This window comes from Abramis brama, assembly GCF_963993115.1.
Source record: "Abramis brama genome assembly, chromosome: 12".
NCBI classification, from domain to species: domain Eukaryota; kingdom Metazoa; phylum Chordata; class Actinopteri; order Cypriniformes; family Leuciscidae; genus Abramis; species Abramis brama.
The window spans coordinates 14981060-14996354 of NC_139974.1; the positions used below are offsets into that span (position 1 = coordinate 14981060).

At 36.3% G+C, this 15295-nt stretch overlaps 3 protein-coding genes across 9 annotated transcripts; 1 reads left to right on the forward strand and 2 right to left on the reverse strand.

Moving 5' to 3' along the window:
- Positions 1 to 2376: 2376 nt before the first annotated feature.
- Positions 2377 to 8179, reverse strand: tra2a (transformer 2 alpha homolog). 5 transcript variants are annotated; one of them, XM_084130991.1, is made up of 11 exons: positions 8000 to 8143; positions 7086 to 7398; positions 6617 to 6750; positions 6356 to 6515; positions 5468 to 5521; positions 4884 to 4910; positions 4528 to 4716; positions 3780 to 3895; positions 3585 to 3698; positions 3040 to 3110; positions 2377 to 2843 (listed from the first exon to the last, which is right to left on the reverse strand). In XM_084130991.1, the coding sequence occupies exons 2-11, from the start codon at positions 7095 to 7097 to the stop codon at positions 2833 to 2835; spliced, it is 888 nt and encodes a 295-aa protein (XP_083987117.1). In that variant the 5' UTR covers positions 7098 to 7398; positions 8000 to 8143; the 3' UTR covers positions 2377 to 2832. The 5 variants fall into 5 exon arrangements, with proteins under 5 accessions (XP_083987117.1, XP_083987115.1, XP_083987116.1 ...); XM_084130989.1 differs by lacking the exon at positions 7086 to 7398 and having other exon boundaries at positions 8000 to 8179; XM_084130990.1 differs by lacking the exon at positions 7086 to 7398 and having other exon boundaries at positions 3040 to 3107; positions 8000 to 8156.
- Positions 8180 to 8403: 224 nt separating this feature from the next.
- Positions 8404 to 12024, reverse strand: ccdc126 (coiled-coil domain containing 126). Of its 3 annotated transcripts, XM_084132180.1 has the most exons (4): positions 11696 to 12024; positions 11475 to 11602; positions 10278 to 10773; positions 8404 to 9240 (listed from the first exon to the last, which is right to left on the reverse strand). In XM_084132180.1, exons 3-4 carry the CDS (start codon positions 10510 to 10512, stop codon positions 8969 to 8971), a joined length of 507 nt encoding a protein of 168 aa, XP_083988306.1. In that variant the 5' UTR covers positions 10513 to 10773; positions 11475 to 11602; positions 11696 to 12024; the 3' UTR covers positions 8404 to 8968. The 3 variants fall into 3 exon arrangements, with proteins under 3 accessions (XP_083988306.1, XP_083988304.1, XP_083988305.1); XM_084132178.1 differs by lacking the exon at positions 11475 to 11602; XM_084132179.1 differs by having other exon boundaries at positions 11475 to 12024.
- An 890-nt stretch (positions 12025 to 12914) lies between these two features.
- fam221a (family with sequence similarity 221 member A) lies at positions 12915 to 14129 on the forward strand. Its single transcript, XM_084129999.1, has 4 exons — positions 12915 to 13062; positions 13265 to 13438; positions 13523 to 13713; positions 13847 to 14129. Exons 1-4 carry the CDS (start codon positions 12998 to 13000, stop codon positions 14080 to 14082), a joined length of 666 nt encoding a protein of 221 aa, XP_083986125.1. The 5' UTR covers positions 12915 to 12997; the 3' UTR covers positions 14083 to 14129.
- Positions 14130 to 15295: the final 1166 nt, after the last annotated feature.

Genomic DNA, 15295 nt, shown 5'->3' on the forward strand with positions numbered 1-15295 from the left:
TTTAACAGGGGTTTCTTGAATGCTAACGAACAGAGGATTGGAATAATAATAAGAGATTTAATATAAATGTTTTACACATGCTTGGTTAGAGAGGATGTTTAAATGTAGTGCGTAATGTTTGAAAATCACAACAGACGTGAAAAACAAATCTATTAATTTGCTCATTGTCTCAAGCAGAACAAAGCTAGATGTTGTCACACTCTTATATAATTAAAAAGTGTACAACAACCTACAAATGTATTAAATGCTACGAATGCCCTCCATTCCTGGAAATAATTTTTTGTAAAGCACAATATAAAATAATAATTTGTACTTATGCAAACAATGATATTTTGAGTGTTTCATACAATGTGCTTTAATTTCCTCCTCATGCTCATTTCCAGGAACATTTGAATGGACTAATATGGACCATTTTTGGTTTTGGAATGTATTTAGTTGCACTAATGTATGCTAACAAATTGATGATGTGCACAGAAGAATATCCACAAAACAAATGCAAGGACATTTTCCAGAGTAAAGACTGTTATTTAATGTATCCAACAGTCACCTAATATTTTAATTGCTGGAATGGTCTGGAAATGTAGAAATAAAAATGTGTAGTATAATAAAAATATTTTAAGGTATTGTACACAAGTTGTGTGGCTTAAATGTTTAGCTTATTCTGCGTGCAAGTTGACTTATGTGAGAGGATGGCATATTTTTGTGTGATGCCCATTTTTCATGACATTTGGGTTTGTTGAAGTTCTTCAAGCAAGTATGCAGTCGGTGGTTTTATTGCATATTTAAGATATTTTATTGCATATTATAAGATCTTAAAGACTGCAGCCTTGAGTCATTGATTATCAAGAATTTTAAAAAGCAGACAAGAATATGACTTAAAGTTATCCTTTTTCTTCTCAAATAAAGCTTTGTAAATGTAAGATTTGTTACGTCTATGCATCACATCACAATAAAACAATAGTCTCATATGATATTATGAATGTTTACTAAGAAAATTTTTTTATCTTCTTTTTTTCTTCATAATCACAATACGCCGACAGCTGAATACAGCCTGTTTAAATGTGCATAAAAGGTGGCCGTGTATGTATTTTGGTATGAGAAGTAACAAAATGATTTGAGTTCATTGACTTATACGAGAGGCAGTTAGCGATGTAACTTTTAAGCCCACCAGTCTGTTTTGTCTCTGTAGACTAATTTGCTCATTTCTATATGTTCAAAAATACTTTTAATAAAAAAAATTTAGGAGTGCTGGCCTCATGTCACTTACAGGCCACATCAGGGAGCGGAATCTAAACAATGGTCTTGTCTCAGAATTTCCTTACTCATCCACGCCTGGATAGGTGAAAACAATATGGCCGACAGTCTAACGTAGCCAAGTCCTCCATGCTCCTCTAATGGAGAACCTTGTAGGCTTGTTCTCGTAGTTTAATATAGTTGATTTCAAACACATTACATATTCACAACAAAGGTGTCTTATAAAATCTGTGGACCCTCTTGATAGCCTACTATAATGCATGTGTAGTATGAACAAATTGAATGCATGTTAACTAATGTCTCTTATGATGAGTCTCTTGATGTTTGTATCAATGAAAGTAGCTAAAAAAAAGTCTTACTGAAATATGATAGATATATTTCTATTTGCCCTCAACATTAAATTTGGACTAAACAGTTAAGTCAGCATGTATTCGGCCCATCCCTAAGCAACGTCTCTCTGTGGTTGGGGAAAAAACAGCTCTATAGTGGAATGTTCAATATTATAGGATTAACTTATATAGAGTGCATTAAAAACTGAACACATACTGATATATTAGAGGTGTGTTTATTAGTATTGATGTACCATGCAGTTTTACACAAAATGCAAAAGCATTTATTTGAATTATTTTAGGATAAATTGTTACTGCACTTTGTATTGTAAAAATATTTTTTGTAAGATTTGTATTAAATCTTTTCTTGTGATATAATAAAGACAGTGATTTAAAACAGTTGTGCACATCTCATTGTATTATGACAACAATCTGATAATCATACAAATGGTCAATGTTCTTTTCAGTTATTATTAATTTCATGACATAATTATTGCATTTTAATAAAATTCAAGCATTTGGATATTTTAATGTTTTAAGTTTAAAATCATTTAAAAACATTTGCATTGTGAGAAACCACACTTTTTTAAAATAGTTGTTCAACATTATTTACTAGCTCGAAACACATTTATTAGCAATAATTCAGATGTTTCTTCGCACATTTTTGATGTCTATGGTTATGGTAATTATTAAGGCAAGCTGACATTAGATTATGTGTAGTACATTGCTTGTATTCACACTTTGAAGAACATTCACAAGACTAAGTAGCACATCAAAGCATGTCTTGTCAGAATAGAAAGAAACACATTTTATTTTGAGCTCTTTATTTCTTGGGAAAGAAACAAAGCAACACAAATTAATCCCGAAAATAAAGTTTTTTTTTGTCACAGATAAACAGGCAATCTCAGCTTGCTTTCTCAAGTACATAATGCTCTGTCACACAAATGTACAGCAACTCACACACTCTTACTACAGCATACATACCCGCTAAAAGATGCCCAGTATTTAAGAAAATTCATATCACACCATACGAGCACACTACACAAACAAAAAAAGAAGTCTCGCACATAAAACCCTATGATGACAGTATTTATGATCTCCACAAACCCTAAACTTATATACTAGCGAGTCTACAAATTAAGACATTTATTAAACAAATCTCTCCAGTACAGTGAGTTTACATGTACTTCATGTTTTTATAAATGTATAGCTTGATGCAAACAGGCAAAAAGAAGTCATCAGGATCTTCTTAGTATCGTCCTGCAAAACATAAAAGTTATATTAGCATGAGTCTATAATTAAAATATCCATCACATTGTACACAATTCTGTGACCTAACTGGTGAATGATGGGATTTCATGAGTAATACACTCTAGAAGTTGAGGCTTATAAAGCAGTCATGTACTTGGGCATATGTGGAAAATTTAGATTGCTCAAGGCGTTTAAATCCACTCACGTGGGCTGTATGAGCGAGATCTTGAGCGAGACCTGTACCGGCTGTAATAAGGTGACGGAGAGCGCCTCCTGCTGGAAAAGAGAAGAATAGATCAGGATCCACAAGGATTTTGAATTTAGCACAATGCAAATGTTTGACACTGCAGTACACAGTAGTGGCCTTAAGTCAATAAAGTCAAACTTTATTCAAATATTATTAAACATTTGTTTTATTTGAGAGAAAGCAGCATGCCAAATTGTGCGCACATTTATTTATTTATTTTGTCACAGCTGTCATACAAAGAAATCATGCAAAAACAAGAGTGAACCAACTAAATACTAATAACTGATTATAACTGTAGTTAATGTACGCCTTTTTTTCTGTAGCTTTTTGCCAAATAATTTTGTCAGACAAATGCCTTAAATTATAGCGTTTTGTTATTTCCTCATATTTAATCGACTAAAAAATATAAAACATTTTTCTCATATTTTGATGGTTTAATTGAACTTGTAGGGCCATTAAAAACAAATTACTTTTGGCAAATGCTGTATGTATATTCATGTTACCTGTATCTGTAGTCATACTCGTCATATCGGTCATATCTGTCATAGCCACGATCATTATATGAGTCTCGTCTCCGGCCACCTCCACCGCTGCTGCTGCTGCTCCCACCTCCATTGCTAAGAGTCATATTTGAAGTGTCATTAAAAACCATCCTACTAGCCACTTGCTTCTTGTTATTTTGCCTGGAAAATACTCACTGTGTGGGCCGACCCATGTAGATCCCTGGTGTGGGTGTGTGTGGACGTTTAGTGATGGAATAATCCACCCTGATGCGTCTTCCATCCAGCTCCATGCCATTAGCACGCTCCATTGCCTATGGTGAGGGACAAATGGTCTTTTTAGACAAGATATATTTACAGAGCACTGAACCATAAAAATGAAAATGTCTTGTTTTGAAAGATTAAAGGAAGTTTTGCAGACCTATTCACTAATTGATCATTCAGACTGTTTAACTAATTTATTCGCTCACCTTACTATTGCATGCAAGAAAATTTTACTTGACAAGCAATATATAGCAAAATACAAAATAGCAATACTGAAATTATCATGACTTTTCCAGTCCTGGAAAACAGAAATGTCCTGATATTTTCCGATTTTGTATGGGAAACTCTTTATAAGTCAATGTGTTCACTTGGCTACTACAGGTAATCCGAAGTTGTCCTTAAGCTACAATTAAGTCAATTGCTAAACCTCTTATGCCGGGGACATACTTATTGACTAGCTGAAACATTCTAAGACTGAACTGAACACACTTACAGACTGTTTCCAATGACTGGAGTAGATTTTAAACACGACTGAACGCAACCGTCTCTGACTCGGCACGTTTGGGAATGATCAGTCGTAAGTATCAAACTACATTCATAATCGGCCTTACAGTCGTTAAGTGTGTCCCCGGCTTTAGCCCATGAATATGCGTTGGCAGGTCATTTACAGTTGAGGACGTACCTCTTTAGCATCATCGATGCGCTCATAGTAAACGAAGGCAAAACCACGAGAGCGCCCCGTTCGCTGGTCGTAGACAACGTTGACACCGGCTAAAGGGCCGTAACGTGAGAAGACCTCTCTCAGGTCTCGCTCTGTTGTGTACAGACTGAGACCAAACACACCTAGACATGTGTTTGGGTCTGGATTGGCCTGTAAGAGGGACAGAGGTGTGAGCACTAGAACACAAGACAGATGATTCAAAACACCAAAAATGTAATAACCACCAAATAATACAATACAACATTGTGTCTATGACCTTTCATTTCATTTATTTACAAATATTACTGTTCATATAAATATGTAAATATTAAACTTACATTATCGCTTCTTTGATGAGACATTAACTTAAGTAAAAGAAAAAAAAAAACATGCTGCAATTCATTTCTTTGTATCAAATTTTAGATCACAAAAAAAATATTCACATGCAATGACATCAAATAATTACTGGACGTGATGGAAAGCAGCTCAACATTCTTTTTGTATGAAATAACCATTCTAGGTTTCCCAGTGTTTATTGTTACACCACTAAACAGAGATGGATGTACCATTTTTCAGGAAATACTTCATTGCTTTCTCTGGTGGGACGGCAAATCAACATGACTGCTTAATTTCCTGAAATTTCTCCGGGTAACTGTGTGACAGTATTTAATAACCCCTGTTACAGAGATTTTTAATGCAAGAACAAACATTACAGCTTTCCGTCCAACAAAACATTTCTTAAGGCATTATGGTATGAATGTGGTCATTGCATGAGCCATCTGAAGGGCCTTCACAGTCACTGCAGGAGGACAAAGCGATTCTTAAAAGACACCAAAAGGACCTCTTAACCCCTTTAAAAAGCAACATGGAGACCTGTTTGGTCTAATGGTCATTGTTAAAAGGTTAAGAAAGGTCCACATACCCTGGCGTCACCATGACTGTGAGAGTCTTTTTTGGAGTCATGGCTGTGTGAGCTCTGTTGATGTAATAAGAAGGAATAAAAGGGGTTATTAAAGACAGTCATGCTCATCCCCGTGAGGCTGTGATGGGGGTTTGCAAGCATTTTGTACAAAACCAGAGACTCAAAAGTTTGAGACTAGTATTTAAAACATCACTTTTTAAAAATATATAACATGGTCTTGAACTAAATCAAGTTGTGTTACATTTTAAGCATAGCTGTTAAAAATTGTAAAAATCTTTTAATCAAAAACGGGAACACACAGCTCTTAATTGAATTGATTTCAAGGGATAGTTAACCCAAAAATGAACATTCTGTCTTTATTCACTCACCCTCATGTTGTTACAAACCTGTAAGCCAGTCGTTCTCAAACTTTTTGACTCGAAATTCCCCTAATTTCCAACACAATATGCCCCATTTAGATATTTCCAGTATTTTTCAGCTGCAATTATGACAAAGCTGCTTTTTCCCCCAAAAATGTATTTGTGTTTTTTTATCAGTAGCTGGGAGTATTGATACATTAAATTAATTAACCATAATTAATTTTGTGATTGCAGAAACTTCAAGAACTATCCTCATCATTGTGATCCTGGCCACCCCAGAAGTTTGCTGAGGCTCCTTGGTTGAGAACCACTACTGTATGCCGTTATTTATTTTATGACTTGGTATACAATGTATTAAAAAAAAAAAACTTTTATGAAAAAAACAACAACAACAACAACAGCACATGGGTTTACGGTGAATAAATAATGACAATATCAATGACAATTTCATTTTTGAGTGAACTATATTTAACTGCAGTAAACGTAGCTGTGGCCCATTTGAACTTTGACCCCAAACCATGGAACTCACCCGGCTGCCAGTGTGTCTGCGGCGGTTAGACATGGGCGATGCGCTCTGGCTCCGTCTGCGTCGGTATTCAGGGCTGTAGGAGCGAGAACGAGACTTTTTCCGGTGGGAGTGAGACCGAGAACGGCTGTAGCGGCGATTTGAATGCCGACGAGAGCGGGACCTGGAAAGGACCAAAAACAGAGAGTGAGAGATAGCAAAATAAACAGACATGAAGCCAATCAAGAAATGGCTTTATGACATTCAGCTAATGTATGGTCTGACCTGGACTTGGAGTGGGATCGGGATCTTGATTCAGAACGTTTGGATGCTCGGGAAGGGCTGGGAGAGCCAGACCTGCTCTCGTTCTTGGGTTGGACAGGACTGCCCCGCTCCGATTTGGATGGTGAGCGGGATTCCTAATGTCACAGCAATGTGTTACAACATTTACGAGACAAACATTCCCAAAGCAAGCTAACTTACGCCACATCACATTCATAATTGCAGAAATCCAAACATACACTTTATTACAGCTGTGGAGGAAAGTGTTAGAATTACTTAAATTATATAATGGCTTTAAAAAAATGCTAATAACATTATCGATACATTTACAAAGGCTACTAAGTCATCACAGGTCCTTGTGATGCTTTTTCTTTAGCCGAATCACCATAGTAAAGCTACAAACATGCAAATGATCATCAAAGAGAGATTAGAAAGACACTTGGAACACAAATTTTGCATTTACTTAACCTACGGACTCATTCATTCTTCTGTTTTCAGTATAGGCTATTCCTTTCTCTCAGGCATTTTATTCTTCGGTCTTCATTTGTTCAGTTTTCATTTTTCCTCTCCTTTTCATTTCTTCACCCCAATCTGAAACCTTTTTTCTTTTTTCTGCTTTAGACATAATGCGAGCGTGCTTCTATCTGACCGATCTTCCGTTCTTTTTTCCCCTTCCCACTTAACCGTCTGCTCTGTAAACATTTTCTCTGTAAAAGCCTTCTTTTATCTTGAATATTCTTCCACATTCTTGGCCTTAACTCTTCAAATCCTTCACGACCAATAACCTTAATGAAAAAAGAACATTCAGAGCAATTAAGATCATGGGAAATTTAGGGAGAAAAATGAATTGAACTATTCAAATTTTACCACTCCTTTTGAAATACAGATGTTGGTTTGCTTATATAATCATATGATGTAAGAGACAGAAGGTAGGGAAAGATCAGAAACGTTGGAAAGAGAAACCAAAAGTACACAGGCTACAATTGTGTGCATGTAGTAGTAATTGAATATCATGTATTAACATATTTCTATTCAATGTCTACTTTAATAACTATAACTTACTATTCTAGGACCAGCAGGTAATACACTACCAAACGGACATACTGATAAACAAATACATGCTGGTGAAAAACAAACAGCGTAGTTACATTTATTTGATATTCGACATTGTAAAGGACTCATAAGCTCTAAAGTGACTAAATGTTTTGCGAAATATTAACCGATAAGTATGTATCAGCTGATCTATCTGCTCACTTAAGTTGTAAATAAACAAAAGAAAGCGGCAGCTAAAGTTAGCTGTTCGCTAATCGAGCATTACCGCAAAAAAAGAAAGAAAGAATATTTGAGAATAAACTGCAGAACGGTTGACACAACAATAATGCTTACCCTCCCCTCGAATTGTGGCTCCTCGACATCACTCATTTTTAAAATATGAATGATTGGTAGAATGAAAATGAAGATATTCTTCCCCGAAGACTTCCGCTCTCAATGTTGTAACTGCAGAAAATGGCTGACCACACCAACTGAAGCGCGAGCGAGGGGAACTGGTATGAGAGGAGATCACTCAACTACTACGTCACATCCTGCTCAACGTTTGGAGACGGATGGATGGATAAACATATAAATTACAGATTATAAATCGACATATCCACAATAATAATATTGTATTGACATGGTACATAAACCATGGTATTATTTGAAGCACTTTGGAGACATTTCCAATTTTATTTAATCACGTTAATGGTACAAATCTGTGTTTTCAACTCTTGCATACACTGACACAAATGAAGTCTGGTACATCTTTTATTGCATGGGTTGAGTTGTAGAGCCTGGTGTACAGTTCCTTCTGAAAGCTTAATGCTACATTCAGTTTTGAGGTAAATCCCCACCCGAATCAGCCTGCAATAGAGACATCAATCAACTATTCAGAGAATATTCTTTGGATCCACAGTTCAATAGTTAATGCGTAGTAACGCATGTAATCCTAACGATTAAAAGGCGCCACCAGTAGCTAGCTGTGCAGATGATGCTGTACATGGAGTCTTTTGCAGATACATTATGAAACACTCATCTGTATATCAAAAATCAGTTTTCTGTATATATATATAAATAAAAAAAATCATCCTATCACTCTCTCAGGTCTTATATTTCATATTGCACATAAGTTATAAAATATATTTCTGATCCATGAATAAAAGACAAAACAATTAAGCTGAAACTCATGTGCACAGCTAAAAAAAAAAAAGTCTAAAAGCTGCTTTAGTCTAAAAATATATATATATATTTATATATATTTTTTAATCTCTGTACAGGCTTTGCTGTAGTGACACAGAAGATGTCCATGGCCACAGTTTTCTATTTCAAAGAGTGCAGCTTATGTGGCCTGTCAGGTGATTGTGGCAGGAACTGCAGAGGGTCACTACGCCTGTCTGGCCGGTGTGCAAGCATATTTGGTTTGGTGGGCCTGGAAACAGCAACTTTGGCAGCAAGGAGAGTGCCGGCTCCAGCAGCAGGATGGGAGATGTTGTGCACGGAAGCGTTCACTGCAGCATCCACTTTCCCCTCCAGCTTCACCAAACGGTTGAGAATATCATCTAACAGTACAGCAATTGTCCTCTTCAAGTCAGCTTCAGCAAAAAGAGATAATGAAAGTATTAGTATTGTGTTATTTCTAAAGCTCTTTCAGACACACCCATCCAGAATGCTAAGTACGCTTTCACATAAGCTTCACATAAGCTTCACATGCAAAAGAAAAAAGAAAAGAAAGAAGAAAAAGCATGAATAAGAATAATGTTCATATTTTATAAAAGATAACGTAAAAGGATTACAGAATTACATGTTAACAGTCTACAATAAGGTTTCATTTGTTTAACGTGAACTAACAATACTTCTACAGCATTTTTTAAATCTAAGTTATTGCTAATTAAAAAAAAAAGTTAAATCAAAAGCTGCATTTGTTAATATTAGTTAATGCACTGTGACCTAATTGTATTTTTATTAACTAACATTAACAAAGATTAATAAATGTTGTAAAAAAAGAAGAAGCTTATTGTTAGTTCACAACACATTAGTTAACACATTAACTAAAGTTGACAAATAAAACCTTATTGTAAAGTATTGTAAAGTGTAAACCATAAAAGAAACCAATATGGTTAACTTGTAAATATTAGACAATGCATTAGATATCATGAACTAACAATGAACAAGCATTGTTTTTACAGCTTTTAAGTAGTTCATTTTTTATTTAATTTTTAAATATACATATTTAACATTTTTAGTATATATATAATAACATGAAAAAAACACATTAACATTAACCTAGATTAATAAATGCTATAATACAGTTTATTTTATTTGTTTTAGTTCATGATAGTTATTGTATTAACAAATGAAAATTAATTACATTTTATTGTAAAGTGTCACTCAAGTAACAAGTTAAAACTGTGAAATTTTGTTTGGTTAAAAGACTCAAGGGAACCAACAACATTTGCCACAGAGCACAGACATCAATTTAGGTCTTTTCATCACAAACATATATTGTATGACTTAAAAAAAAGTCGTATGGACTGTTTTATGGCATATTTACATTGCTTTTTAACACTATAAAACAGCATACAGGAATGACATGAGGGTGGTTAAAAAATGAATAATAGTAAATACTTACCATATCCTGCCATGGAGGTGCCATGGGGCCCTGAAGGGTTCTGGTTCTCCTCGCTGAGGACTTTGACGTAGCGATGGCTGAGCTCAAGGATCTGTTGGCGGAGCTCTGCGCTGCTCTGCCGGCGTGGTTGTGTGACGGTGTAGTGAAACAGCAGCAAACACCAGGCCAGGCCGAAGAGCACCAATAACATACTAAGTTTGTGAGACATGCTCCTACGCAGCAGACAGCCCAGCATGGCAATGCTGCAGGTCTGATGGGACCCCAGTTAAGGGGATGGGGTGGGGATAGGTCTAAAAGAGGCTGTCAAGTTCAGGGCTGGGGACAAGATTGGGTAATAAGGTCACTGATCTCATACATTTGTTTATCCTTTTTTTTGCCTAGGAAATTAACAGGGTGGAAGATTGTGTGTGTGTGTGTGTGTGTGTGTGTGGGGTGGGGGGGGGGGGGGGGGGGGGGGAATCCCTATTTATCAATGGGGTTTAGGTGCAATGAATATCTGTAAAACACCACACACAAAAACAAGCAAATATGTGGATTAATCATATGAAATGGTACTTGCCCTTACATATATAATAATAATATCAGATTTTATTTTATGCAGAGCCTCAGATTTCAGTGTGCATGAATAAATTACATTTCCATCCTAAGTGAATGGGAACCTTGTCATCGCTCTCTTTCACTATGGCCACAGTACTATTCTCCACCAATCACAAATCAATCACTCACTGAGACCATGCTTTAAATAAATTAATAAAGCAGGAGGGAGAAATAAGACCACTTCTAACTCTCTACACCACAAAATCAGCAGCTCAATACTAGCAAAATAAAAATGTAGTGTTTTTGCACATTGTTTATATTAGTCAAGACGACAAATTCAAGCTTGTGACTTTCTTAAACAAAGAGTGATCAAAGTACAGGGAGTTTACATAGTGTGCTCCACCCTGTCAAGCTATTGTGTTCGTTTACAGAGCTGTCAAAGCATAGTCACATGCAATTTAAGATGGGAATCCCAGCATAAAACTGGGTTAAAGCGCTGAGGTCGACATTTCATGCCTTGCTGAACAGATCATGATTAATCGTTAAACAATGCTAGAAAGTTATTTATTAACAGTTTAGCTGTTGATGCTATCATATAACAGCTGTTATTATATTGTCTTTAGAAAAGGTTAGCATTAACAGAAAAATAGGATCACTTACATTAGGCAAGCAGCATGCAGATCAAAAACAGTTCAGGATTCTGGCTGGTATCAATCGTCGACACGTGCTCGATGGGTCTGCACTGTTAAGCTATCAACTGTATTGCTATTACACACACTCTATTATCGCTTTAAGACAAGGCCGGTTGGGAAAGACATTAGACAGCTGGAACAGCCTGAGGAAACCAATACAGTAACATGTATAGCTCATATAGAAATTACCTTAAATACTTTAGTCAAGGTGACAGATTCGCTGACTCCAAATTGCTGACATCTTATTAGCAGGTTTGCATGGCTGGCAGCCTTACAAAAATCAGTAATATTCAAACATTATTCAAACTGCAGCATAACTTCAGAGTAAGCGTCTCTGTATAAAGTAAGAAGCGAATTATTTTACAGCTAAAACGCCTTCAAATAAATGCCAGATAATAATTCGGAGCAGCTTGACGTGGATAAACTAGAAACAAACAGCAAAATGTTGAGTATTTCCCTGCGGTGACAACACGACCTATTGGATACGACGTCATGTTACGCACTAGCGATGTCCGGGTTGTGAATGAATTGTTCTTATGAGTCGAATCGGTCTAAATGAATCTATCGAAATGAGTCGTTTCACAATATCGTCTGAACCTCTATGGTCAGACTATTCTTTCACATTGGACTGAACACGAAACGAACAAAAATATTTCGAGCGGTTCTCGAGTCATTTGCAAATTAATGTGCGTGTGTGACTATTCTGACTAATAATGGACAGAAAAGTTAGAATAGACATGTACGAATTAAACGTTCTGGATTTTTTATTTTTTTATTTTTTGTGATTTTGTACGACTTGATCGTATAACATGATTTGATCAAAACTGCATGTTATTAAAACAGGATAATATAATATAAAAAACTTTTTTCAGCCAGAAGATGTACATTTCTTGCATTATTTTCTGCTAACGCAAATAATATTTATGTTGTAAATGACCTCATGTTTTTATGAGCATGACATTACAACAGACACCTTAATTAATAAACTGGTAAAAAAAAAAAAAAAAGCAGCATAGACAGTTGTGGCCTATTAAATTAAACTATGCCACACGAGGACCATGCGATAACGCGAGTACGCAACTACGTCATGACGTAAAAGAATCACTGAATCGTTTTCTTTAAAAGAACTGTTTGAAGGAACCGATCGCGTATGAGACTTCTCGTCACGCACTTACGTAAAAGTCATAGGGAGCATGGGAAATGTAGTCGAGATGCAATAAAATGGTTATATTAGGTTATATTGGACATTACTGATAAGATTTTTATATTCGTATATTTTTTTCTTCTTTCTTTTACCTGGTTTAGACCTGGTTTTTAGACTATAGTAAGACAAACTGATCAGTGTTGTTTCGTCGTTGCCTAGAAACACGTCACAGACGCAAAGAAAAGTCTTCGTTCCAAACAAGTTGTCCGTTGTCAGTGTTGCAGCGCGATACTGTAATTTATATATCAACAGACAAAACAACAAAATAGACTCATAATCACTGTGGAATGGAAAATATACAAATCGACAAAAATGCAACCAATGCAGTGGAGGCCTATTTAGAATACAGAAGGTGGGTTTGCTTGAGGAAATCGGTGAGCTGATAACTAAAGTCTGTTTAAAAAAAAAAACCTTTTAAAAAATCTTTTCATTTCCTGTTCGTTTGTTTCATGTTCTGGTGATTTGTACATCCCTTTGTAGTTCAAGTAATAAGCTTGTCAGTTTGAAACGGTGATCTTGTAATTCTCTATCATTGAATGCCATGCTTTACAAAGGATTGTTGGGGAAGATGATAGAGGGACGATGTTTTCAGAGGATGAGTACAAGAAATACAAAGACACAGTGGTGCCAAGAAGATTACGAAACCGCCTTTACGTCAGTTTTGGCATCCCAGGACAGATAGACTGCAAACTGATTGGACCAGAGACACCTTGCTTCTGTACACACAGGTATGGATCACCAGTCATACACATACTTGATGTACACACACATATACAAAAACAGATTATTCTATGTTTCTATTTCATTCTCAGGTATAAACAACACTGCACAGACTTTGAGGAGTTGCCAAAGGAAAGGCCTATACTTCTGCCCTGTAGGGTCAAAGGTTGTCTCTGTGTGTCCTATGAATACGTTCATATCAACGGCTCTAACCAAGTACGCTGCCAATGCAAACACACAACCAGTGAGCACGCTGAAGTTTCAGGGCACCTGTGCAAGAAATGTGAGTTTTGCACCATTGCATCCCATATATTATTAAATGAAAGCTAACATAATTTATCATGTAACACATAAGCATTCAATAAAACATAAAATGAGTCTCCATTTGTCTTAAAGTTACCTGTTCATACATGCAGGCACTCAGTGTACTGGTTATCGAAGTCCATTCACTTGCGGTTGTGGCCAGCCTGGATATGCTCATGTGACGGTGGTTGAAACCAGGGAAGAGCGCATGACACGGGGACGTCCGGTGGGCAGAGCTGTTCCTTATGCGGCTATGGGAGGCCTGACTGGGTTCAGCTCTCTGGCAGAAGGCTACCTGAGACTGGATCCCAGTGGCATAGGCAATGCATGTGAACATCACACACAATAGGATATACATGTCACCTGATCAATGATTTGGTGGCATTACAAACATTAGGTTAGCACACACCTTTAGAGTCAACATTACCCTTATTTTATTGTAAGTATATGTGTGGCTATATATATATATATATATATATATATATATATATATATATATATGTGTGTGTATATATGTAAAATTAAAGGGTCTGACCAGATCAAGGTCAAAATGTATATTAATGTATATTTTAGTCCTGTAACTTTTTGCCTTTTTAGTTTCACTTAAATGTTCCTGCAGTGTGGAAAAATATTCATGTTTAAATTGGTTAAATTCCTGATATAGTATCTGCTTTTGACCAGCAGAAGTCAGTAGTGACACACATGCCTCTGCTTTGCTTCACCAGCTTTAACGTGACCGTGTGAGAGAGATGTGTCTTTGTTTTCAATGAATTGGCTTTAAATTCCTCTTCTCTACTTGGTAATGTTCAGAACAATAATAGCAATTAAAGTACGTAATTAAAAGAGTGTTTATGCTCTATCTATGAGACACAGAGGGCTGCGTGCTCTGTGAATTCTGCAGGCTCTGTAGTTTGCATTCAATCGTTTTCTGTTTAAGGAGCAGAAAGAAAGAAGAAACAATTTCACCCCTAATCATTGGTACAGTTCCACTAGAATGGTTTGCTGTATGTGCTTTGCATGACTAGTTCTGTGTGTGTGTGTGTGTGTGTGTGTGTGTGTATTTAGAATATGTTTGAATGTGCTACTCTGTATTTGTATTTGTGAATGTTTTATGACTCATCCTAAGCTTCTCAAGATTCCATTAGATTGGATTCGTTACGACTTCCTCTTTTATACGTTCCTACTCTCTTCCTCTGTTCTGATATGCGTCTCCACTCAATTGCTCTCGAGAACATCTGTATGTCTCATGAAATGTGCAAATGCGAGTGTGTGTGACCTGTGAGACTTGCCTTTGGTGACGTCGGTGATGAAAAACCGGCGATGAGACCAAACACAGACTCTTCTCATTACCACACTTGAAATAAAACTCGCGGCTCATTGGTGGATTTTTCATTGCCACCAACACTCTGAAAATACCTCGCTGATTTATTTAGAAGTCTTTTGTACTGCCGCTCTTTGCCTGGTCCTCTATTTATATTAAGCCTCATTTAGATCGTATTATATTATGCACCCTTCGCCTCTCTACCTCGTCAATGATATCTTTAATTCGTTCCCTCTCTTTT

What these genes read in the sequence shown, in the direction of transcription:
- tra2a (XM_084130989.1), bottom strand. Translation starts at nt 8,035, where the DNA reads ATGAGTGATGTCGAGGAGCCACAATTCGAGGGGAGG. An exon ending in GCAGACACACTGGCAGCCGG is followed by an intron (nt 5,522 to 6,355) that starts GTGAGTTCCATG and finishes TTACATCAACAG; the next exon opens with AGCTCACACAGCCATGACTC. An exon ending in ACAGTCATGGTGACGCCAGG is followed by an intron (nt 4,911 to 5,467) that starts GTATGTGGACCT and finishes CTTTTACTTAAG; the next exon opens with TTAATGTCTCATCAAAGAAG.
- ccdc126 (XM_084132178.1), bottom strand. Translation starts at nt 10,512, where the DNA reads ATGCTGGGCTGTCTGCTGCGTAGGAGCATGTCTCACAAACTTAGTATG. An exon ending in CACCTCCATGGCAGGATATG is followed by an intron (nt 9,241 to 10,277) that starts GTAAGTATTTAC and finishes TTTTTGCTGAAG; the next exon opens with CTGACTTGAAGAGGACAATT.
- fam221a (XM_084129999.1), top strand. Translation starts at nt 12,998, where the DNA reads ATGGAAAATATACAAATCGACAAAAATGCAACCAATGCAGTGGAGGCC. An exon ending in GCCTATTTAGAATACAGAAG is followed by an intron (nt 13,063 to 13,264) that starts GTGGGTTTGCTT and finishes TGCTTTACAAAG; the next exon opens with GATTGTTGGGGAAGATGATA. An exon ending in AGGGCACCTGTGCAAGAAAT is followed by an intron (nt 13,714 to 13,846) that starts GTGAGTTTTGCA and finishes TCATACATGCAG; the next exon opens with GCACTCAGTGTACTGGTTAT.